This window comes from Zootermopsis nevadensis, unplaced genomic scaffold (assembly GCF_977971745.1).
Source record: "Zootermopsis nevadensis isolate Lab colony 2312 unplaced genomic scaffold, Znev_1.0 Znev_ptg000030l, whole genome shotgun sequence".
NCBI classification, from domain to species: Eukaryota; Metazoa; Arthropoda; class Insecta; order Blattodea; family Termopsidae; genus Zootermopsis; species Zootermopsis nevadensis.
Window position 1 is genome coordinate 12,659,416 of NW_028259162.1, and position 26,715 is coordinate 12,686,130.

At 39.0% G+C, this 26,715-nt stretch overlaps 1 protein-coding gene across 2 annotated transcripts; it reads left to right on the forward strand.

The window, feature by feature from the left end:
* Positions 1–3,660: 3,660 nt before the first annotated feature.
* Positions 3,661–24,761, forward strand: LOC110839641 (frizzled-10). 2 transcript variants are annotated; one of them, XM_087358347.1, is made up of 3 exons: positions 3,661–3,752; positions 4,152–4,497; positions 22,233–24,761. In XM_087358347.1, the coding sequence occupies exons 2-3, from the start codon at positions 4,459–4,461 to the stop codon at positions 23,673–23,675; spliced, it is 1,482 nt and encodes a 493-aa protein (XP_087214473.1). In that variant the 5' UTR covers positions 3,661–3,752; positions 4,152–4,458; the 3' UTR covers positions 23,676–24,761. The 2 variants fall into 2 exon arrangements, with proteins under 2 accessions (XP_087214473.1, XP_021939719.1); XM_022084027.2 differs by lacking the exons at positions 3,661–3,752; positions 4,152–4,497 and adding an exon at positions 9,497–9,770.
* The last annotated feature ends 1,954 nt before the right edge of the window (positions 24,762–26,715 follow it).

The window sequence follows — 26,715 nt, forward strand, 5'->3', positions numbered from 1 at the left end:
AGAGACGAATTCCTTTCATTGGACGATGTTTTTGGTATACAAAGGACTGCCGGTTGTTCCTTTGTGTTATTTCTATTGCTAGGAGCAGCCAGCTCCTCGGATAGTCGAGTGACACTAACTAGTTGGGGTTTTGATCTCAGGGGCGGACTGGAGTGAAAAGGATGATATGAGACTTAAAGTAAGTTCTGAAGGAAAGAAGCGATAGTCAAGTCCACAGACTGCATAGTGTACAGTCGGAAGAACAAACGAGCATGACTCATTAATTTTCCGGTAGTGTGTTGACTGATTATTACATTTGAATATTTACTTATTTATTCGTATGTTTTTGTACAGTCTTTGTGTTTGCGTCTGACGATTTTAATACAAGCAACATGAAGACGGCAGTATTTGAAGACGATGTTCTTTGTATTCGCGTCAAAAAGCTTAGTAAACCTCTGAAAATTCTCAATCGGGATTTTCTGTCTGGAGTGGAATGGAAGAGGCAAGAAGCCAGGTTTCTTGGGCTTGCTTATACAGAGTCACGGCACACATTTCCTGTAAAATTTAAACACACAAAAAATGTATTTCATTCTGGTTACAGTTTTTGTACGAAGATGCCGTCATCTGCTTAAATGAACTGTCTGGTATTTGCTTCTGTACGTTTTTACGTGTGAGAGACTTATTCTAACGGATTGAATCTTTCCAGAGATATGAACCTTCGTGCTGACACTTGCAAGGCAAGTAAGCATCTAGCCGTTAGCTGGTTTTTCTTGAAGAAGTGTACTAAGTGCTCATATTTTGTTGTGTCAAAGTGCAACTCTCTGAAGATATGAATCATCGGGACTAGAACACTTTGGCCCAATTAAGAGGCTGCCCCAAATATGCGAAATTCCACGTAAAGAGTTAAAAATGTTTGTTCTTTAATATTTATCCCAAATAAACGGCTTCCCCGATTAACCTATAGCCCAATTAAACAGAATCTACTGTATTTATGTTAATGTGGAATGGTGTCGAGGAAAGTGATTTTATTGTATTAACTAATTATAAATTTTTCTTAAATTAAACATTAAGTTGTACATTACTCACATGAAAAGTTTCAAAATTTCAAATTAACATTTACATAATTCAAATAGAAATTGCACCCGTATAAATACAAGAAAATAATCTTATTTAAATGTCGAAAGTAGTATTTTTTGGGACAGTGCCTTCTTGTTACAACAATAAACTATGACTAACAACAGATACAATGAGACTTAACTTTTATGTTCAAAATATACGCAATATATATTATTCTCCATTCGTCTGTTAATTTAAAAAGGAATGAGTAATTGGTTATCTGCACGTAGGCATTTGACATCATCACGACTTTCTGATAGATATGATTCATCTCTCTGAAACGACAGTCTCAATAAATCTTTAAGCGTGTTTAGAAGGGCATTTTTTTTTATTCACTACTCCCATCTTCTGCTCTGGTGAGTATAACGATGATTATTACAGTTCATGAATTGGTACTGGCTGCGGTTTGAAACGATGAAGTCTGGGAGAGGCGACTTTGGATTGCTGATCCAACGTAATTTCTGTGTGGCGCTCAGAAGAAAACAAAAACAATTTTAAGAGAAGGCTAACTGTTACACTTACTTTCAAAGGAATTTTAGGAACATTTTAAACACAGGTCATAGGTTTGTTGTTGTTGTTATTCCATCTATTCGCCATTTTACAGGTTATTTACTTCTGTGTACCTGTAACAGACCTTGCATAGTACATAGTGCAGCAGCTATTTCCGAAATACATTTTATTTTTTTAATAAGTGTTACATGCATTAAACATATTTCGCGTGAGGCATTATATATTTCACATGAGCGTATTTCGAATTATTATTATTATTAATGGACCTATATGTAATCTAATACACTGTTTGCTATTTCCTTTTCCGAAACGCGCAGACTCCGAAATGAAATTTTGAATAAGTCTATGCTGCTCGCCTGAATGCGCTGAGGAAAATTTACGAATCACCTCAGTGAAAGTCAAGATTTGATCGGGTAATCTTTCGAAAGAAATGTAGGTGCTGAAAACGGTGTATAGGACAGGCCGATATGGTTGTGTTAGAATAGATGGGAATTGAAAAAAGGAGAAGAAAGAATCTAGGCACTAGAATAACCTTTTTAACGTTGTGGGATATTAATGATCGATTGCTCTGATTTCTATCGATAGCAGATGCATGTTTCAGAAGTTATAAATGAATTTCGTCTCCGACGTTACGGATAAAATGAATAAACTAAAGTAAAGAAGTTGGAAGGTTGGATGATATGGGCACAGCATGTAGCACGCATGAAGGAGATGAGAAGTGCACAAAACATTTTGGTTGGAAAACCTGAAGGGAAGAGACCACTCCAGAAACATAGGTGTATATTGGTAGATAATATTAAAATGGATCTGAGGGAAATAGAATTGGAGAGTGTGCATTGTACGTATGTGATTCAGGACGGGGGCCTTTGGCGAGCTCTTGTGAATACAGTAATAAATCTTCAGGTTCCATAAAGTGTGGGAAATTTGTTGACTAGCCGAGCGTAATATCAGCTTTTCAAGGGCCATGGAGTCTGGTCGTTGTAAACCTGGGTGTTGACAATAAGCATAAACCCTCGACGGAAAAACTGGTGCTGGCATTCCTTCGAAATAGTCACGGACACATAGGACTATGATGAGAAGGTATTCCGTAACCATAATGATTTGGATAATATCATTAGTCCCTGTTTGCAGATTAGTTCTTTAAATAAATAAATATTGAAGAATAAGTTTCTCTAATACCGCGGTTCTGTGTTCCGCCCGCAGTGGACCGCAGACTGCTTCTCCGAGAGCACTGACCACCTGACCGCCTGTTGCTGCCTGTCTGCCACTGAAAAATAAGTACGTCGTGGAAGACACGGAAGATACTCTGCACACAGTTCCTCGTATCCGTTACACGTGTAAAGATACAACAAAGCCTCTGGGCACTATATTTATTTTGGAAGGATATTTGGCTATCCTCTCTCTTCGTACTGTGTAATGTGTTTGTCCTGTAGTGTGGTAAAGAGTCATGAACATGAGTCTGTAATTTTTTTGTGAATTTACTTACTAGCATTTAACATAGCTTCTGTGTTTATCTTTATGCTATTTGGATTTGTGTCCAGTAATTTAACATTATTAGTACAGATCAGAGGCTGATATGTTCTGATCAATTCCAGTCCATCTCTGCTTTCGTGGACCTTCCTAGTTACGTATTCTAAATTAAAGACATATCCCTGTAATTCATTAAACGCCTGATATTCGGAGATTACGTAGCCAACCTAATTCTTCTTCTTTCACGGCTTGGACGCTCTGGCCTGGTCCTTCAGACATCTTGCCGGACTTCTGTTTACAAGAATCTGCTTTACTAAAGGCACAACACAAGCAAGGGTTTTTCTTAAAATAAACAGACCGAAGTAATGAAATTACATATCTGTTTTCATAATCGTATGAATTGACCACTGTTCTGTCATGACTGCATTGCGATTACTTTGTGAATTAAGCGGTAGATATAGATCACTTTTGCACTGTAACCCTAGTAATGGTCGCTTACCGGTCAAACCAGATACTGAGGTTTCCGGACATTACGTCTGTAGTCCTATATCGATTTCCAGAGGAGGATTCGATTATAACAATACTGAGGTCCAAGTAATCGAGAGATCCAAGACCAGTCCTATGTCAAGCCGCACAGTAGATGCCTGATGGTAGCAGTCAACCTATTAAACTGTTATGTAAGTAACGATATTGGTTTGAACTGTTCTTTAAAATGTGCGCTTGTGTTTGTGCCATGATTGAGGCGGTTAGTCGTGGGTTTCGTAATGCGAAGGACCGGGTTCGCGTCCATATTAGTTGATACATGTGGGATTTGTAGTGAATAGGTTCGTTTATCTGAGGCCTTTGGTATTCTCCTGTCAATATCATTCCACTGCTGCTCAATATCCACTCATACGTCATCTGGGGGATGAACAATGGTTGCTACATGACTCACCCATACTGTCCTTACCAAATACTTGACGTTTCAGCTTTTCGAAATCATGTACCGTACCTCAAACGCTGAACAGAATCTTTTGGACGTGAGACAATAATTTATTTTGAAGTTGTTGTGTTGGTACCTCTCTTACTTTTCGCAGAAGCCCCTTCTCTTTTTTTTTTAATGCAACTACGAGGGACATTCCGACCCTGAGCACGTGCAGACGTTTTGTACGTGTATGTTGGACAGCCCTACGTAGCCGCGGTCTTCAAAGAGCTTGAACCAAACCCACACCAGTGTTAATTTTCCCCTCCTCGTGGTGCGGCGGGATCTTTGTTCACGGGCTGGAGCCGAGCCACATTCCGTCATGCGTGACAGCACGCAGCGGACTGTGCTTTGCTGCGCATGACCAATCACAGAGGCGGGCAACAGCCAAGGACTGAGAGAGACAGAAGAACGGAGGGTTCATGCACCGAACATCAGCGCCTTCACCAGGATCGGTTTCTGTAAGCCAACAATTATTGTTTGTCCTTTCACTTGTATACAGACAAACAGAAATTTGGCCTAACGAGGAATAGGAAGAAATAGTGTCGCCCGCTTTAACCGTTTAAAAACCAGGTGTATTGCTTTGCTGCTATTGGGTCAGATTATGTGTCAGAAACTAAGCATTTTTGAGTAAGAATCGCATTTTTTGTAGTATTTGGACAACCTTCGTCTTTCTCAACTTTATTATTGCTTTGTCTTCCCTTTAGAAATCCACGAATATTAATTTAACATTTCAAACCCCAGCGGTAACTTTTTCGCCTGCTTCAACAATCAGCAACTGACTCATGTATTTGTGCATTTCATACAATTCTCAATGTAAACAGGCATTGTTTCCTCAAACTGCATTAACCAGTTGCAATGAAGTTTTAGTGTTTTCTTTGAGGTGCTGACTGAAGTCTTGAATAGAATTTATAGGGGCTTCAGCTGAACGAATCCCCCCCCCCCCCCTAAAAAAACTCATGTCAAAATCCAGAATTTTTAAACGAATGTAGGAAAATTCAACTTGTGTTCTTCCTCCACGTTTCGTCGCTTCTCCTTCGCCACTTCCGAATGTCTCACCTTCTTTTCAATCTACTTTTACCAGAAGGACGAACGGGCTCTGCCTGGGGACCTTCATAGCCAAAAAAAAACTATTTTCCCCGTTAAATGTAGTGTATCCCACTACTTTCCTCCAACCATTCTTTTCTCTCTTTTTTCATCTTTAAAGGTTTAGTCTTGGAAGCGCTTTGATTCGATCCGATCCACGTTCTATCCCAGTCTCCGTGCTCCATGTCAGTTTCTCAAAGTCCGATCTCTCAGGGAATGATCTTAAATTTCTTCTTCCCACATTCCGTATATCACGGTTTATGGTTAGTAATGGGTTACCGTCTTTCTTGTTTGATGTTTTTCGACTTTCCGGAAATATTCCGAGACAGTGCATTCGCCACAGCAGCTTTATCCTGTATCTTGTGCCAGTAATGTAGTGGTTAGCATTCCTGCGTATTCGGAATATGCCCGGAACAAAACTTTGGTAGATGACCGACAATCATCATTGATGATTCGTATTTTTCTCCAACCCCTTCTTACAAATTCTGGTATAGTCCTTTCTTGATCACCATTCATAATTATTCTATCCCATCTCATCTATGAAGTTCATAATCCGTCGTTAGATGGACAACGAAAGAAACCGCCATGATCACTGATTATTTCGATAATGTGTCAGAGGTTAATTAGAATCGGCTGAAATGGGAAGTTAATTATGAGTAGGTAAGAATTTAGAATGAGTCGGTCGGGCTTATTCTTCTGAAGAGACAGAGAAAATCAAGGAATTCTTAGGACAGCTGACGATGTTCCGAGTTGAGTCTACACCGCGTTATTCCCCAAAAGAACATAGTCATCTTCATTTCCGTGAGAAACTCAAATCTCTCTCAGGACAGCTGTTAATTCTGTCGAGAATCTAACGTGGTATTCTGCAAATGTAACCCAACGTCATTATGTTATGTAAAGGCTCTGCTTGGTTGGCTCCTGTCGGTCACCGGAAGATAATAAAATTAACGAAATATAACAGTAAGTATTTAATGGAATCGTCCAGTCAGACGCACAGTTTATTCTGTCCAGTTAAATATTATCTGTTAGGTCTTCTGGACAGATTAATGACTTCTGTAGAACCGAAACACAGGAATTATATTTTGTTCCTTGTGTGTAGCTAGCACAACATGCACACTTCGATTTGCTACACGATCTGTAGATTCCTTAACATTAAATGTTAACAGAGTTAACGTATCAAGGAGGATGAGGTGGAACGGACATGTTCTGTCCGCGAGAGGTAAGTACGAGGTGCGATCGGAAAGTTTCAAGACTGTGTCAATAGAGGGCGAACCGGATGTAGTACGAGCTTCTGCCGCTAGGGGGTGCGGCCTACATTCATAGTGAATCAGTGTGCCAGCCGGCATCATCGAATTAGCATTTGTTTCTTAGCTACGGGCGTTTTGGTAGTGCATTACACCGACCCTCCTGCGATTTCGGAATGGCGTGTGCATCAAATTTTGCCAAAGACTCGCCAAAACGGTTACGGAAACCTATGAAATGTTAAAGCAAGCATTTGGGGAGTCCGCAATGGGTCGTGCACAAACTTTTGTGTGGCATTCACGTTTTAAAAATGGCCGAACCTCTGTCGATGATGACGAGCGTTCTGGACGACCATCTTCGAGCACAACGCCCGAAAATGTTACGAAGATTCGGCAGGCCATTCACGAAGATCGACGTCGTACCATCAACGACTTGTGCGACATTGTTGGGATAGGCTATGGGACCTGTCAGCTGATTCTAAAGGAAGAACTCCACATGCGACGCAGAAGCAGAATCGACTTCTCGTTTGTCAGGAGCTCAAAGATCTTGCAAGAACCGACCCCAACTTCCTTTCTAAGCTCCATGTGACTTCTTCCTCTTCCCAAAGATGAAAATTCAGCTAAAGGGAAGGAGATTTGAGACGATAGAAGAGATTCAGGCAGAATCGCAGATGGTGCTTGACAGGCTGACAAAGAAAGATTTCCAGGGATGCTTTCAGGCTTGGCAGCGGCGCTGGGATCGTTGTGTTCACTCCCAGGGGAACTACTTCGAAGGTGATGGATGAATTTAATACCTGAGATAAGTGTACGGGTTTTTATACGCGCAGTCTGGAAACTTTCCGATCGCACCTCGTAAATACCTGTGACGTAAATATTTGTCATCCGTGTCGGTTGCTTTCCGTTGCTCCAGTGTTCGTTATATCGTCATTTATTTATTTGTTCTATTATTATTGCTATTTTGTATTAATCCTAGTGTTTTAAAATATTAAATTACAGGGTAGTCTGAGAATTTCAGTTCGAAAAACACCGTTACATTACATTGATTCTTGCCGAAAAGTCCACATGAACCTCGGCTGGGCTTGCAAAGTGGTAGCCTTTTCTGAGGTATCTGCTGTCTGCTGACGCCGAAGATACAGTGTAATGAAGCTTGTGTCTATAGTTACGTCAGCATTTGAGAATAATTTTTTGGAAGGTTAAGAAGCCGTCACGGGGCAATAGGCCTATGCGAATATGCAGTATTTTTTCTCTTTGCATCTTTCTTTCTTCCACACCAGCCAGTGTAGCTCGATGGTCCACGGTCAAGAGATGTTATATGTTGGCCTTGATGTTTATTTGTTCTGATATAAATGTGTTGTTGCAAAGCCAGTCCCGCGACAGATACGCTGCAATCAATCTGAAGTTACTTTTTCTTATGTTTCCTTAAATATTCGCCATAGGGCCAAACGTCAGACTTTTTTTTTTAAAAAAAACCCTAAAATATCTTTAAATAACCTATTAAGCAATCGTATAAGATTTTATGTTCTCACGGCTTTGAAAATATTCATGTTAATTTTGTGTATCAAATCTAAAACTTCTTGACGATGGTGAAGAGTCAATTAAATAAAAAATTTCTTGGATATTATCCATCGTCTAGTAAATATAAAACGTAAAACGACGTTTCGGAGATGGGACTCTATCTCCGTCTTCAGGTTCCTACACAGTTGGGCCCACTAGATAGAGCTAATCCCATCTCCGAAACGTCGTTTTACGTTTTATATTTACTAGACGATGGATAATATCCAAGAAAATTTTTATTCAATTAATTTTGTGTGTTATAAAGCTTAAGCTCCGAAGATGGAAGCAGTGTGTTCACCAACATGGATATGTGATCCAATCGTCTACTCGACTTCATATCTGATGCATGTGTAAGAACAAGTTAATGGATAGACGGAGGTGACTTGTAGGCCTATGCAATACGTGCTACTCTTCGTCATGACAGAGATTTCAAATTTCTGTGTAAGAAATTTTGTAAGCCTGTTTCGTCTATAAAGCTAATGTAACATCGAGTAATAGAAGATTTTAATGAATGGTGAGCAAAGATTTTTATGGAGCCTGTCGTGGCCTGTTTGTATTATCCCGATATTCACCTGAATAACTGAAGAAAACTACGTAAAACCTCAGGATAACCGGCAAACAGGCTGAGATTCCAGTATAAGTTTATAGATTTGCCACTACACCAGCCTGGTTTTAAAAATAAAAAGAAGTTGAAGTAATACCTACATGAGTTTTCATTGTCAATCAGCGAGTCCCAAAATTAAATGGGCTGAACGCTGTAGACCTAATGTTGACATGCATATTAGTTTTATCACACCAAACCATTCATTTACCAACTGCTTTCCTTCTGTAGAACTCCGTGCAGAGTGTAATACTGTCGACTGGAATGTGTATCATGTTTCCTTAAAGTCTTTTCACAAAAGAGTCAGTAATTCCAGTGATATTGGCTACTGATCCAGTAAGACAAATGCCGTCTTTTCAAAACTTTCACTGTAAGTCACGACCGCTTCCTGATTATTACAGGTCCCTACCACTTCGTTAGGAAACCTAATCATTCAGTAGAATAAGAGAGATGTATAGAAGATAAAACATGTATCCGTTCAATTTATTCTCTTTAGTCGATCCTTTTGTATTGTTCTTCATGATAGTTTCTGAGGTTTCCTCCTTTTTAACCTTCACTGATATTGTCCTTCGGCCTGTACCGATGCACAATGAACTAGTAACTACTAATTCTTATATATTTCGTAGGACTCGCTGAAGAGGAAATGACCCTTCGTGAGTAGAATGCTCTTGACTGCATTATTTATATTTTGGAAATTTCTAGAAATGTTGCACGAATTATCTTTTTGTTCTTCTATTGCAGTCGTCATGAAAATATGTCGGTTATAAAGATACCGTTTTTGTCTTGTCCCTATATTGTCTTGCTCTTTTGAAAACATGAAAGGTCACTCTGCAAGTAGAATTACTTCCACTGCCCTCCCAATCACAAGGCGGAACCGCTCGTAAACACGAGCGATGAGCTATAACCCTACCTTGTGAAAACCGAAGACAACCGAAGATGTCCGAAACCGGAGTCCCAGTAGCGACATGTCTAGGACGGCAAATGTGTTGCAGTTGGGCTCTCTTCGGAAGAACGATAATTATTACTGTGGGGCTGACGGTGAGTGGAGACGGTTGTTGAAGTGTTGTGCCTCGACATGGGGGCGTTTAAGGCAATGTTGTTGTCTTTTCTGCTTCTTAGCCTGGCGATATGCCATGGCCGGGCACGGAAGTGTGAGCGGATAACTATCCACATGTGTCAAGATATCGGATACAATCTCACCGTGATGCCCAATCTTATGGGTCATGAAGACCAGCTGCAAGCTGACAGAGGGGTAATTTTATTTCGCTACCAGACCGATTTGAGTGATTTTATGTTATATGTGTATGTGTGTGAGAATGGATGTAATACTGTTATGACACCCAAAGAATTGATTAATAGACGTAATGAACATTCAAGTAATAGTTTATCATTTGTCGGTTATTGTTTGTTTGAAGTTCGGTGATGCCTTGGATGAGAAGCAGCAACAGGGGTTTTATTCGTGGGGTGAAAATTATCCTTGCAGATTACAGTTTTCTTGTAGATATCGCCTTGATAGTGTCTTATAATTAGTGCAGTTGAGTTTACACCCATCAAAAAAACTACAAATCGTTTCAATAGACTTAGGGGTCGTGTTTGTGATGGTTTACGGATTCGTCTACCCATCCTCCCCTCCACCAAATCTCTGGTACATGATAAAAGTTGAAAATCCAGGTTCTCACGATGGCGAGGACATGAAGACGAATACCTTTTGCGATGTTGCGCTGTGTAGTCTGGTAGAAAGGCGTAAAGTCCCAGAAGACTCATCCTTAAGATAAATTTTCCTCCCCCTGTCTCAATAGAAAATGTATCTAGATAAGAAAAGTTTATTCATTTTACATGAAGAGCTTAGCCAATAAACGGTCCTTATAAAGTGGAAACGACTCAGGAAAAAGGTCTGGAATTGTAGTGTAATGAAAGCGGTGTGTGTGTGTGTATTGTTATGATTTCTCGTACAGTCAATTGGGGCGTGCTTTGTGTTGTCTGAAGCATTTATTTTATTGATTACGACTAGCTTAGAATTACTTTACACCCTTCTCAGCACTTTGGTATTTGTGTACATTTTAATTAGTAATGGAGAGTTATGTAAATTATTATTATAGCGAGTGGTTTATAGCCTTTGTGGCAATTTGTCGCATCTGAGTCCCCACTCAGGCTGACTCCTAGGATTTTTCGCTCAAGGCAGTGCCTCAGAGTAGCAGGTGACAAACAAACTTTAATTACTAATCCAATTTGCAGTTAATTTGACAACGCGTTTGCTCAGATTGTATTGCGTCGAATGGAGAATGATTGATGATCAATGAATTGTGAAGAAAGGAAGCGGTCATGACCTAATTTAAAGGTACTGTTACGGAATTTGTCTGGAGGGACTGAGGTAAACCACTAAAACACGAAGATGAATCTCTCCTGAGATGTTGTGCCGTGTGGTCTGGTATAACCGTGTTGATGCTACTGCTGGTAAATTAATTAATACACTCCTGTTTGCAGATAGGGTAAGAAATGAGATTTCCGGCTTGAATATTTATATTTCTTTTGTTCTTTCTTTGTTGGTTAATTTATTCCTCTCCTTATTTTCATTTTCCTTCGAACCATGTCTCCATCTCTTATTCTTTTTACTTCTCTGGGTCACGAAGGACTGTGGTGATCGTATCACATCCCAGTGTTCATGAACTCGAAGAACGGTGCTTTGTATTCAAGTCAGTTGCAACACTATTCCGCAAATAAAGCTTGAATAGAATGTGGACGAATGCTCCAACAGTTTACGAAGATTCTCTGTTAATTTAGATTGCCGGTTTCTCCATGACTTTATTTAATATTTTTCGATTTATTCGTACATATTTTACTTTTCAGTTACAGAGGCCTTGAATGAGTAGCATCGAATGAGAAATTATAGAAAGATTATGGGTTAGAAACTGTGTATGAGATGGTTGTTAATGACCTCTTTAGGTAAGAAATTATTATAGCTGAATATACCCGGAGTTTTAAACAGTCGGGCTTTTTGATCAAGATTAAGTCTGTGGACATTCGTCGTCTTTGTGTATCTACGTAAGTGAGAAAGTGACGAACTCATTCCTGTATATGAAATGATCGGTTTGGCGATTATATTATTTGAATTTTTATCTCTTAATGATTTCTAGTCAGATACTTCTCAGACTCAAAAAAAATTGTTGATGCTGAATATCTCTTGAAACAGATTCGTAGACATTAAACATTCTACCAATTTACCAGATTTACATTTTCAGCCGTCTTTCAGTGATGTCACGTAATTCAACTCTGTTATTGGAAACATACAATCGTTAAGACGGTCCTTAACCCCGATCTGGGTTGAAAGCAGCCGGTCTGTCGAGCATAAGGTCTAAATAGCGCTATGTACCGTCTCTTCATTGTGGAGAATGGCACTCAATGAATAAGAACGAGTAACATTTTTCGTGTCTAAATATATACTTCCCGCCCGCGCTGCTGCAGCTGTGACGAGCGAAAGTTTCTTTGTGTAGCCATCCGCCGTTGCGCATCAGCGCAGACCTCCAGATGACAAGTGCCTCCTGTCTGAGCCATCAGAGTAGGAACGTTTCAGTAAAAAAGTAACTACACAATTTATATATAGTTTGAAGCACATGTAAGAACAGGAGAGTGTTTAGGGCCTTGCAGACTTAACGAAGACTGTCACCACAAGATTTTTTCAGGGCCGCGTGAAGTTTCAAAGACGGTCACAACAGTGTCACGGTAGATAAAACCGTGATACGGATTTTCAATTATGGGCCGTAAAAGCGACTTACGAACTGGAAAATTCCCGCCAGGTCGTTGTAACTTGGCAACAGGGTAGTGTTTTTAGGGTTCGTAAACAGGTTCGATTATGGGTCGGGCATATTGGCTGAAAGGTTTCTTCTCAGTCCCTCCAGGCGAGGACTGAGGTAGTGTAATTCAAAACCATGACACCCCCCTTAAGAGTAGCTAGTCTGTAGCTGAAATAGCTTGCTTTATATACAGTAGAATCTCGATATAACGCGGGTTTTGGGGGACAGCTTCAGTACCCGCGTTATGAGCTACCCACGTTGTATGTGAAACATATGTAATCGTGAAGATTTCCGTCTTCTGAGTTGTTGCGCTGTGTAGTATGGATCGCCCTGATGACGGAGGCAGTATGACCTCTGAAACGTTGGTAAACATCGACCAGACTACACGGCGCAACAACCCAGAAGACAGAAATCTTCATACTCATCGCTGAGAAAACCTCAAATCTTACATATGTAATCGTATTGGGGAACATGATCACAGCTGCGGTAAAACGAGGCGATGGCGATGTATACTGGTAGTTTAAATAACTCGACTTAATTTAATCGCATATAATTTTAACTTTATATCCATTTAAACGAAGAGTATGATTTTAATAAATACTAACATATCGGAAGCTTGTGTTTTAAGTCTACCTGCGAGTAGACTCAACATTAATAAAATGCCTTTTGCCTCCCACAGTGATGAAAAATGCGTCAAATGTTTTTAAAAAACCGATTTTTATATATGAAATATATTAAGGCCATTCAAAAGTTTTGTATAATGTAATCGAGGAAGATGAGCTTGATGGGGAGTGTAGCACGCGTGTGGGAATTGCGAAATGCGTACAAATATTTGTTTTTAAAATCGCGGTGGAAGAGATGATAACAGAAAGTTTGATGGGAGATGTGAATATGTTTGGTGTGGCCTAGGATAGTGATCGGTGGCGGGCTGATGTGAACATGGAAATAAATTCTTCGTGTTCCATAAAACGCTGAGCAACTATCAACTTATCATGAAAGATACTACTCCATCGAGTTGGTTTAGAAGAATGGAACTTTTGACGCACCCTTCTTAATCTTTTGAATCGACCAGCGAAAGTGACAGTGGCTGTTGAAGTATTAAACTTACCGCGGTATCCGCTTGCTTATTTGAAGGTTTGGAATACCACCTGGGGCATTGATGTGTACGTTTTTCATCACCTCGAATTTCTACCTGCAACGGACTAGCTCTCCGTTGAGGTAACAGCCACCTGGAACCTGGCAGGGTTGTGGCATAACAGTTCAAAGAGACGAGGTTCTTGGCAAAATTATGTTTCCTTGTAAAAACGTCTTGTTTAACAATCAGCCAACAAGTAAAAACTCTGAGGCCATCAGCGCCTCTGTGGGGACCTATTTACGGTAGGAAGGTAGCGTTTTTAATAAATTACAAAAAAAGGTTTAATAGACGAGATTTCAAGTTATCGCGGCGGTGAGTATGAAGATGGTTGTCTTCTGGGTTAGTAGGATTTGAGGTTTTCACAGCGGTGAGTCCGGAGATGGCTGTCATCGCCCTGATGATGGAGGCAGGAAGGACCTCTGAAACGTCAGTAAACTTCAACCAGACTACACGGCGCAACAACCTAGAAGACAGCCATCTTCGGACTTACGTCGGTGAAAACCTCAAATCTTACGAAGTACAAAGATATGTACCTCCATAATATTACTGAAAGAAGAGATATCCTAAAGGAGAGGTTTTATAGTAGCTTGTAGTAAATGGGCGGGTGTCACAGTTTCGCCGTCTTTACAACACCATTCAGTGAGTCGTAATGTTCCTCAGCAGGAGTTCAGAGAATGTGTCTAGCTGTTGAATAATCGCAAAGAGACCTGTCGAGATGTTTGTAAAAGACACGCCGACCAGTGAGTGGCCAAATGTTCACACAGCGGGTGTATGACTGGACTTCCTTCACCACTGAGATCACATGTACCTCTCGTACTATAATTTCACACACGTCATGACCACAGAGCAAAAGAAACTCTGTAATGCTAGGTTATTTCTACCGGGGAACGTGTTAATAGCTTCGCTAACCATGGAAAGTTTTGAGACGTGAACTGCATTAAACTAAAGATGGCTTTCTTCTGGGATGTTGCGCCGTGTATTCTGGCAAATCACCTTGATGATGGAGGCAGTAAGCGCATCTGTAACGTCGCTCGATGTAAAGGATGACCAAAAAAGATGTATACGCACATTTAATGAATGAAGCAAAGACATTTTAATAAACGAAGCCATTACATACGTCAGCATTGGCATTTGGTTAATTAGCGAATTTAGTTTAGATGTTCAGACTTACCACTGTCAGCTTCGTAGCACAGTTGACACGGTGTGCAAATAACTGGCAAGCGTCCACCAAAGTTTCTGCTGTGTATAAACCCTTTTGGGACACCCTATATTCATATTCTTCGCCGTGTGAATCTGAAATCTCGCCTAGATTGAACTGACTCATATGAGGTCTGCTAATTGTTTTCTGTAATCAGGAATCTTTCCATGTCAAATTGTCCTTTGTTAGTATAATCGGGCGTATTTTCGGTAAAAAATTCACCAAATCGGTTACGGAAATAATTCGTAATCCACAGATACAAACAGCAGCAAGAGGTTTGCCTCGCAGTTCCTGTCGACATACAGTTTGTAGCCTATATGTATTAATAATTGTAATTTTAATTATGTCACTTGAATTTTAAATTTATCTACTATTGTAATAAACCGATCTCTAGCCTCGCGGCCTGAGGTGCAGGTAGAGAGTGGTCTTGCGACAGGTCAGCCCCATGACCTGAGTCCTAACAAATGTTCGGAAGAGTTCGAAAACTTGTCAGAATGTATTCCTGAAAGAAGAACGCTCATAGTGGGTAATGTAGCGTTTATGTAACAGTTGTAATATTGTAGAAACATAATATTAGCCTAACAGTTTCAACAAATAACTTGTAATAATGATAATTGTTGCTGCAGTTACGCTGGTAGAAAAATATTGGCATAAGCAGTTGACATACCACATACACCGTTGGCGTTTGTTGTGTTTACGAACGATAAGAACCCGAAGACGACCTATTTGCGGGTCGAAACATGTTGCTTTACTCTTGAATTAGTATTACGTAAACTTGTAACAGATCCGATTGAATGCATTTTCTATTCCGTTGCACAGAGTGAGATTTCCTTTCCACCTTTCAAAGGTTGAAATAGTTCAGTTGTTTCAGAAATGTTGTATTTAAGTTAATTGAGTGGAACTGGATACAAAGCCAAGTTGGTGTACGTACGTGAATTGTGTGCAATACAATTAATTTCTGTGCGCTGAAGGACTTATAATGTCTCCATGTTTAAGGACGTGAACAATTGAACTCATATATTGCTTCGTCGTTAATGTAACATTTGCCGAACTTCAAAGTACTAATCCCTCTGAGCTGCTACTATGCTATCACCTGTATAATAGACCTAAATAATATTGCTGAATCACTGTTATATCACGTTCTTGTCTTTTTGTCCTGGCATCTAAACTGCAACGTAACATTTTCTTTTGTTCGGCTCTGAAGCGCAGGTGTTCATGGCATCTTTTATTATGTTCTTGTAGCATTGTGCCGTAGTTTGTCTCCGATTATTTTGTAGTCTTATTTTTATGCTGGAGACCTAATGAGTGTAATTAATAGGGCAATAAGAAATAAGAAATGAAAGGGTGCAATCATGTCTAGAGTGATTAAGGAAAACACAAAGGACCTACACCGCGACTGGTTCATCAGGCGAGATAAAGATAAATAAGCGTGATGAGAAGTCACCACTGTACAATTGCCCTGAAGTGGATTACACTCTGCTATCCAGTATCATGGATCGAGTGGTTAAAATTCTTCGTTTTCAAGAGGTCCTGATTCAAAACCCGGCGTGGTGACCTGCTGTCTTGACACAGGTATATCGTTATACTTAGTCGTCCCGAATAAATGCTGGGATATAATTTTAAAATAGGCCACGATCGAGTTTACATTCCATTTCCAATACATAATTCACATATAGCCTTACCACCGACACAAAATAACCAATTCAGTTAATAAAGCGTAGTTAAATAAACTTGTAATCAGTCACGATTTTAAAGTACGACTTTCGTTCATATTACTTGGATTAAAATGTAGCGTAAAATTTAATCGCAGGACCTCTGATTTGAGGAAGTTGTGTAGGAGTTGTTGAGCTGGGAGACACGATTCAATGATCCCCAGTCTTCGCCTCTGTGTGACGTAGTAAGCCCCAACTCGGACGGAAATAGTAGCAGTCAGTCTGAAAATCTCGGGAATGGAACAGTGCTCACAAATATAAAATCATGAATGACACTGCCTCTGGCAAAATGACTGTCGGCCAGCGATTTTTCGAGGTGGACAGCGCTGATTCGAGGAAATGCCAAATCGAAACTCTAATATAGTAATTCCCAAAGTAGGATTGGACAAACGTGTTTACTTGTTCATTATATTGTACTTTTGGTTCTTCATGCGAATAACGCACAATAACAATAATAACAACAAAAATAATTTTCATATTTCAGCAACAACAACGACAATTTTGGGAAATTTTAGATTGTGTCCGACATATGTAGGCGGAATCTGCTCCACTTCTTTCAAAAGTGATAAAAAAATAGTTGCGATAATAGGTCCTACTGATAAGCTATCTAGTTCTGACTGAGCCAGCACGTTTAATATTAAAATTTTATTTTATAACTGTCAATTGAAACAACAGCGCAGGCGAGATTTCGTTTTGTGGAGAGAGGGATTTCTAAGTCCTCGAAACAACGTTTTTAAATGTTTTAATGAAATAGGTCGTTGACATGATCTACTCTGTCTTCTGTAACCAAATCGTATACAAGAGAAAATACGTTTAATTTCGGTATACATATCGATATATACGTATATAATTTCCATGAATGAAATGAGAAACGTGCAAGAATTAGTCTCCGTGAAATGGAAACCAGACTGAAAACATTCCTCCTTGTCTCCGAAAGTAGTTTTTAGATACCGACTTTGTAATAAATCACTGCAACATAAAAGAGTTTTTAGTTTAAAAAACTGTAATTGGAATAAGTTATTCGAAACTGACAAACTCAAGGCTAACAACTTGAAAAGATAAAATATTTTTTTTAGTTCTAAAACGTGAGGTATATACTAAGCCACGTTCCTTACACAGCTTTTGAGGTAAAATTTATAGTCGTCACAAAAGATTGTTATGCAGCAGTTTGCACATCGTAATGCAGTTCATTACATTTTTACATTGCATTTTATGACTGACAAGATACTGTCCTGATGTGTGATTCCCCCTTGACTGTGAGCCTATAGATTTTTCAGTACTTATCAACACGCCAAAATGCAAAAGAGAATCATATTACTGTATCAGCATAGCAGAAAATATGGCGGAGTTAAAATGCTTGTGATTGTCGGTAACATAAAAAAATTATTTGGGAATACGTTGATTGAAAATTGAATTCAGGGAATGTTTGCTACTCTTCAGTTTAGAATGTTTTGTTTCTCCGTCTTATATCTAAGGACGTAAAGATTAAAATGTACAGAACTATGGCGTCACCTGTTGTTTTATGTCATTTCGAAAGTTCGAATTTCTCCAGTACGTATAGTGGATATGCTAAACTTTGTGCAGTACATTTTGAATGTTCCCTGCGTTCTGAAGTAATGTATTTTTATTACGTGAAATGTGTAATGGTTTCCTATAAGGATAACTAAACTATTTCTCTTTAAAGATAATAACGTCTGATATTTTTTGATGTGGAGAAAAAGCCTGTCTTCTTGGGAAATTAACTTAATATCCCACATTGGAAATTGACGCAATTAAGTAAATGGTAGCAGTATTGGTAACTTATTTAAGCACTTCCTATGCAGTTGGTTTTTAGAGATCGTGGTTCGAAAAGTAATCGCTTCGAATCTCTTCAGGATCAGCAAGCCTGGCTGTGGTTGTTTCACAGGTCATTTAATGACGCTTTGTCAACTGCGAGGACTGAGGTTGAGTGTTAATTATATATGGAATGAAAGAAGAGCAATTGTTAGGCCTGCTCATATCAAGGCACTAACGAGGCGTCTGTTTGAAGGACGGAGTCAGATCACGGAAACCTCAGTCGGGGTGTACGGCTTGCGGTCGAGATTCAAACCATTCACCTTCCGAACATGAACAAGTCGCGTTACCACTCTCCTGTCTCGCCGTTGTCTCGCGGTTCGGATGATGTATCTTTGAACAGGACACTGCCACTTCTGCATTTCTTAACTCTCCCCTTCCTATTCATAATGACCTTCTCATCTCTCATTCAGTACAGCACAGTCTTTAGTGACTTAATATAGTGTTTGTCTCATGACCTAATAGTCAGCAATTAATGACTTGTTTATATTTTTGAAATAGTGTTTACCCTGCATAACAGAGACCTAGTTACCTTCTGAAATGGGCATCGAATTCTATTTAAATTACTAAAACACAACAAACTGAGTTCATAATTATTAATTAGGTATACTGTGTGAACCTATTTGCAGTTGCAAGTAACATTTTTAATAAATTGTCATGAAGTACAGTAAATTGCCTAGACACGGTCGCCCGCGATTGGAAAGTCACCCCAGGTCCCGATGGTTGAGGACTCTTGGTTCCTCTCTTTTCGATATTCAGTGCAGATACTTAAAACCTGATCGGCAACAATGTATAGCTAACGTTTTTAGATAGATATAGGAATGTACTTCCACTTTATTTATTTTATTTCTGAATGGACCTGAGACTGGAGCCTCAGGTTTGATGTCTATTCTTTGATACCTCAACTCGTCCGTCACTGTCAACATTACAGACAGAAAAATCTCCGTCGGTCTTCTGGACGTGGCATGAGTTCACAATTCAAAGCATTCGCCAACTCAAGAAACCAGTTTACTACGCGAGTTTCAAAGAAAGTATAAACCATTTTGTTTTTTATTTTATTTTGTTTTCAAACACGACAACGTTTTATGTCTCAAAAGACTCATATAGCATCTCTTCTTTGTAGCTTAAACTGCGTTCGACCAATATTACATTATATTTGTGTTTGTCACTAGTAATTTCCAGAACGTAGTGCCCTGATTTTCGAAATGTATTAAAAATTCACCAATTTCAATACCATAAATAAATTCTTAACACAAGGAATTTTGAATGAAAATTATTATATTGGATCAAAGGGCTACAATACAAGCAGAAGACTACAAGACATCTGAAATGAAACGAATGGCATAATAGAAATTGTTCGAAACAACCAAAGCAGAAAATGAAATAGGTTTTGTTATCTTCCCCTCGTGGAACAAATCTGAAGGTAGTATTACTAGTACAGAATAGCTGAATAACGATGTATTTTATCTGATCAGTCCTGCTGCTTTCTAGTGAATGGAGAACCACTGAACAACTAAAGAAAGACACAAGAATTTTATTTTTCGTTTTTCGAAGTGTCAGCCGGGTCAACACGGCTAACACAGTTGACATGAACCTCCTGCCCCTAAACATTTCCCGCAAAACTATATTATTTTAACCTTTATACAATAACTCATTGTTCATCGTATATAATTTTTTTTCACGTTTTTGGTCCAAATTGACCATCTTCAGGTATTAATACACATAATGCAAAGCTATTTGCTTACTGAACTACAAGTTTTATCAATTTCGACACCCGCATGTATAATCCTACTAGCCTATTATATAATACTGGATAACAATTACATATGTATGTATATATATTACTATTAATTAATATAATTATTAAAATATAAGAACCATGTTTATTTTCCAAATGTCCTTCCATAATTATTAGATATTTAATCAGTTTATTGTAAGATATCCTGTTGTCTATTGAGAATTCTTAATTTCCCAGAAAGAGATATTACACGAAAATTTCTAACCAGTACTTTTGGGCTATTTACGTTCGATTTGGGATTTCAGAAGTGGGAGTTATAAACATGTTTGGTACTCGTCTCAAAACTACACACAGCAATAGACGACGCTTGTAAAAAGGATCCTTCTTTTAAAGGATAGCAATAACATATTTGTTTCCACTAACCGACCCTGCCGCTGCATTCTGGTTTTATGGCTCCAAGCTTAATCCTCTTCAGCTCTACAGCTGCAGCAGTTTTATAACGCAACAGAGGAGACGTGGTCGCGTTTCCAAACTTAAACTTTATTTTGGTGTTTCAAACCACTGTCCAAAAGTAAATCCAAGGAAGCAATAACATGAACAGTCCTTTTACTTCTTCTTCTTCTTCCGTTTCTTGACCGTTACTTCGGTCTTCCGGTGCCTAATATTTTCTTCCATTCTTCTCTATTTTCCCATCCTTCCGGAGGTAGTTTTCACTCTATCATGATTCTTGTAATTCCATCGTTCCATCCTGGTCTTGGTCTTCCTCCTCTCTTTTGGTTGCCATTTCGTAGTCATTTTTGGTAACCTTTCCTCCTTCATCCTTTGCACGTGTCCGTACCAAATCAGTTGTATTTTCTCTATCACCTCAATTATATCTCGATCCACCCTCATGATTTCTCTAATCCTTTCGTTCCTCACTCTTTCTCTTCTGGATATTCCAGCCGCTCTTCTTAGGAAATCCATTTCCATTATTCTCAACTTATTTTTTTGTTGTTCCGAGAGTTGCCATATTTCTGCTCCATATAGAGCCACGCTTTGTACCAACAACTCCTCACGAGACAGTCCTTTTACTAAAGGATTAAAATTATTACGTTTCAGCTGTAGAAGTAGCGCGCAGCGGGTTAAGACATGTACGGGCATTGCTTGTATTTTGTAGTTCCCATGAAAGTCAGTGTATGAATGCGCCACAGACTGTATCGAAATTAAAAGAGGAAAAGTATGTTCTCGATTACATTAGGCACTCTTTGCCCTTTCCATATGCCCTTCACTTCTTTCAGTGTACCGGGCGTATTGTTTGCGGTCACAGTGATCGACACAAATATGTCTTTGTTTTGTAAAACTCTTAGAACACATAATGTTCCAATGCAAAACGCAACCCTTACTACAACAGTTTTGAGCAAAGCTTTGGTGACATCAATGTAACAAGAGAAATGAGTTGTTGTTTTTTACTTCAGCAACTTTACAGCAGATGATGAAAATGCTCCCCCCCCCGTATTCTCGAAGGCAAGCATGCATCCTTTTTATTTCGTGTGTTTCGTGCGACTTTGCGAAGTGTTTGTTACCAGTCGGCGTACTGTGTTATTCGGTAATTTATTGTCAGAATACGATGAGCAGCAAAAGATATCAATCCGAGGTAATGTTCCAGAATAAACACACGCTCTGCTCGTGATTACACAGCTCTCTGGGGGAAATTATTTACTACTTCAAGCTTCAGCAACATAATAAGGAACTTAGTGGACAATATAGTTACCCAGGATTGTTAAGGGAGTGAAATATACGAGGCTACAATGGTCTGGAATGTGACTAGAAATGAGGAGAGACAAGAACTGCTTGCAGAATTTTGATGGTCAAACCTGTTCAAAAACACACTTGGATGACCGAGAAGGAGATGGGAATAACATAAAGGCAGGCCTTGAAAAATAGATTTGAGAGTGGGAGTCAGAATTGGTTCAGGATTGTTTACAACTGTGGATTTTGGTTTAATAATGTTTAACCTTTGATTAAATCTTCCAGGAAAATGAGTTCCAATTTTGTTATACGTATCTCCTTTTACATGAAATCATACATTGCAAATGAGCTTCCAACTGCTACTAATGTACCAATTTTCATCTGAAGAGAAATCTTAAAAAAAGAGTCTCATAATCAAAATAACTGCATGTACACTCTCAGCAAAAACTTCTGTGTAATTGCCATTAAGCATTTTCAAAACCTACTGTAATTAGAAATTAGATTTTTACTTATGGTACATGTTTAAATGTCTTTGTAGGAAACTGCATAATAATATTAACAAATATTTTGTTTTTGCAGTTGTTGGCGTTCATACCCTTGGTGCACTACAATTGTTCTCGATACCTGCGCTTCTTCCTGTGCTCTGTATTTGCACCATTGTGTACTGAACACGTGAGTGGGCCCATTCCAGCATGTAGAGGACTGTGTGAAGAAGTACAAGCTGATTGTCAACCTGTAATGGAAACCTTCAATTTCCCATGGCCTTCCATGCTCAACTGTTCCCGGTTCCCTGTACTGGAACAAAAGGGACTCTGCATGCAGTTTCCAAATGCCAGTGAAGAGCCAATCCACGCAAATAGCGAGAGTGGTGGAGTGACCTGGGCAGTAAATCCTGCTCCAGTACACACACAACAATGTCCACCCAACTTTGCTCGCGCTCGCGAGCCAAGAGCCATTACCTGCAGTCCTCGCTGTGGTCGAGATGCATATTACAGATCTGAGGATAAGAAGTTTGCTGAGACATGGATGATTGGATGGGCATGGCTGTGCTTCCTTTCCACTCTCTTCACACTTCTTACCTTCTGGGTCGAGCCAGCCAGATTCCGCTACCCTGAACGACCAGTGATCTTTCTTGCCGTATGTTACAATCTGCTGGCCCTCGCTTACATTTTACGTGGATTATTAGGGCCTACTGCCTTCAGCTGCGTGTCTCCTTCAGATGGTGGAGTGCCTTACGTTGCTGTCGACGGTCTGGAGAGCGGTCCATGTACTCTCACCTTCCTAGCGCTCTACTACTTTGGAATGGCATCCAGTGTGTGGTGGGTGGTGCTTGCAACTTCGTGGTTTCTGTCAGCTGCAAAGAGATGGTCATGTGAGGCCCTACATAGATTATCCACATACTTTCATATAGCAGCATGGGCTGGCCCAGCTGTGTTGGGTGTGGTGGCACTTGCCTTACATCATGTGACAGGAGATGAACTAACAGGATTGTGCCAGGTGTCTGAAGGCGCAGCTGTACCATTTTTGGTTGTACCACATGCAGTGTTGCTTCTTGTAGGATGTGTTCTTGCAGCATTAGGCGGAGCAGCTTTGATTCAAGTGCGTCAAGCCATGAAGAGTGCAGGCCAAAGTACTTCCAAGCTTGAAAGACTCATAACACGCTTAGGAGTATTTGCAGCTTTATATGTGCTCCCTGTAATGGGCTCCTTAGCCTGTGTTCTGTATGAAGCATGGCACAGACCACGCTGGCGCAGCCTGGCACTGCTTGCGGCCCTCGACTGTCGTATTGAGCCAAGCTGCACGCCTGGGCCATCATACCAGGCTGCCGGTGTAGAGGTGGCACTCCTTCGGCTCTTCTTGTCCCTCGTTGTCGGAGTGACTTCTGGGATGTGGGTGTGGTCGGGAAAGACGTGCCGTGCCTGGAGTAAACTCTTCACAGCGCCTCGCAAACCTCGGTTACATTCATTGAACATCTCCAGGAACACTTTTGGTACTGGATCGCTTCATGTGTCTCGGGTTTGAAGCGCATATCTGTAGATAAATCAGTGTGCTGATACTCTCGAAGTTGAGCTTTGTCTGCTTTTATAACATTGAACTGTGGTATGCTGAGGACCTCTAAAATGTTTTTACTTTTCACTTATTTTCAGTTTTGTTTTGTTGACGAGTGACTGAAGTGGGACATGTTTCTTAGATGCAGTCCCAAATTCATACAAGACTATGTATTCATGGACATTAAGAGTGTGTGAAAGTAACGTTTAACACAATAAGTACCGAGCTTATTAAACATTAATTTATGTTTACAAGTGGAATAATTGTACATATATTAAGATCTAATGAATGCCCTTTGGTATGTGCTCTGTAGTGTGTAGAGGTGATTACATGTATACAATTTATGCACATATATTCACTATCAGGAGCATGAACTGTCATCAGACAGTTATAAATTAACCTGAAAACATTGAAGCATTTCCCTCTTTAAAGGCAAATGAACAGTATATGTATATGTTAGATGAATAACAATTATATGGTGTATGATGCAATTTATGGTTTTAAATATGTTAATGCAGAGAACATGGCTTTATTGTTGACTGTGTAGAAGTATATTGATTGCGTGCTACAGCAGGATTATTCCTGTTTAATGTTAAAATTTGTCTTCTAGAAAATCCTTAAATTGGGATTTGCTGTGAATACAAATGTCTGAGACTTCCAAATAACAAGTGTCCAAGGTATTCTACAAAGCATGTGAATGATTTTATATTATGCAATGCACTACAGAACACCCAGCATAAATTATATTACTCAATCCCATATTTAGTGAAAACTAATGTTTATCATCATCGTCGTCATCTTATATTTTATGGTGGAGTTTTAAAACTTACTGCTCATTTTGCAATAGCAATTTAGCCATATTAGTTTGTATACAGATTCATGCACATATTCACAGTAATGAATTTACAATAGTATGAAATTTCACATTACTGCATAATGTGTATTTAACATTTTGTATGTTTGTATAAATTTGTGTTAATTTTTTTTAGTGATTTCATTGAACAGAGACAATATTATTTAAGGTAATGTGTTAAAATAATCAAAGTTAATTTTGTTGAACTGCTTCTCATTGTTTTCTTACTCTGTACACCAGTTGTCCCCAACGCCATGGTGCCCGCCAAGGCTTTTTTTGGGTGCCTGCGTTGTTACGGAAAGAGGTTATACTGAATAATGAAGGCCGTTCATCCATGAACATTATAAAATCAAAGCGCAGATCTCGACTTACTGACGCCCATATTGACGATCATTTGCGAGCAGAAACATCATCCTACACTCCCAAATTTGAAAAACTGGCCGATGAAATGCAGTGCCAAACATCCCACTTGAGTAATAATAATTGTACCTACAAAACTATGTATTTTTGATTGCATGGTTTCTTGTATCATTAAACGTCGTGTTATTTTGTGTATTATTTGGTGTCCATATCTTATTTGTCCAGAGAAAAGAAAACTTGGCTTTGTTAATTGGTTGGTGCCCGCCACGATCTCATAAACTCTCAAATGTGTCCGTAGACACAAAAAGGTTGGGGACCACTGCTGTACACTATACCAGCCCAATACGTTGTCATAGATTTAGGCAACGGGAGAGTAACATTTTTTTGTGGCTGCCACGCACCTTCATATTGTGTCACCTTTACAAGCCTGCACAAGATATGCTGGCCTGTTAAACTGTAAGTACACAAATACTTTCTAATTGTGGTTTTTAGTTTTTAGTATTTAAATGGTTAATATAGTAGTAGGTCCTGGTGGGGAAACTGGATAACACGCGGTAAAAAAGAATGGATTCCATTACAAATCTGGGTCTGAAAACAACTTTACATCGTATCGATTCACTGCATTTTGCACAGTTTTGCCTAACAGTATGAACTTTTCAAGTATGTTATTATATTTACATTCAAATTCCACTGCTGTGAAAATGTGAATTGCGGTTTTCTGAGTTGCGACACCAAGTAGGTGGTTACCAGTATTTTGGGAGACTGTTGTCACCTTCATATCCAGCACATTACTTGTACCTTGAAGAAGAAGGCATTATGCTCCTTTAGAATTTTTGATGACCACCTACAAGACTATTACAACCAAGAAGGCCACAACTTATGTGAACCAAATTGTCTCCAATACACATAAAAAGTTTCCAATAAGAATATGCTCAGATAAATGTTTTCCATAACTTTTGAAAGCAGTCTGCAGGAATACTTTACATTTCACCAATCTGCTTGTTTAAATATTATAAGATAATTAACTTGTATGGAATGACACTGAAAGTTGAAATCAGAAGAGAGGTTATTCAAATATAGATGGGAGAAGAGAATGTAAAAGAAGACATTAATTCAATTCAATTCATTTATTAAAGTGCTTGACAACAGCCAAAAAGGCCAATAACAGCCAAGCACTAACAACAATACAGACATTACAATACAAAAGCAAACAAACAAAGAACTGAAAACATAAATGTACAATATTGATTTATTGCAAAATAACTAAGTAAAAAACTAAATGTTATAGATAAGTAAAATAACAATTAAACTAAAAACAGTTTAATTTTGGACAAACAACATACAAAATAAAATGTTATACTAAATAAACAATAAAAAACAATGATTATTGTTTAAAAAGCTGACTGACATCAGTAAGCAAAACACGATCTTTGTTAAAGATGTTGATGCTCCTACAGGCTGCATTGGCAGCAATAATAACTGGAGGCAATGTGTGTCAAGAATGTCCCTATATAGATGTCCACGACAAGTTATATTTATAAAACAATAGGTAAATGAGACTTCGGACACAAAAAATTAGTATTTGAAAAAAGAAGAACATCGACTACCAAATGCAATGCCTTAGGGACTAAATGTACCATGAGATCTCTGTAGGGATATAACAAAAAATACAGTTTATTTATCTGTTTTATATACATTTATTACTGAGCATCTTGATTTGGTAAATATTAAAAATATAGGCCTGAGGAGCTCCATTACATTGCATGCTTATTTTCTCTCATCTGTATGTGTTAATATATT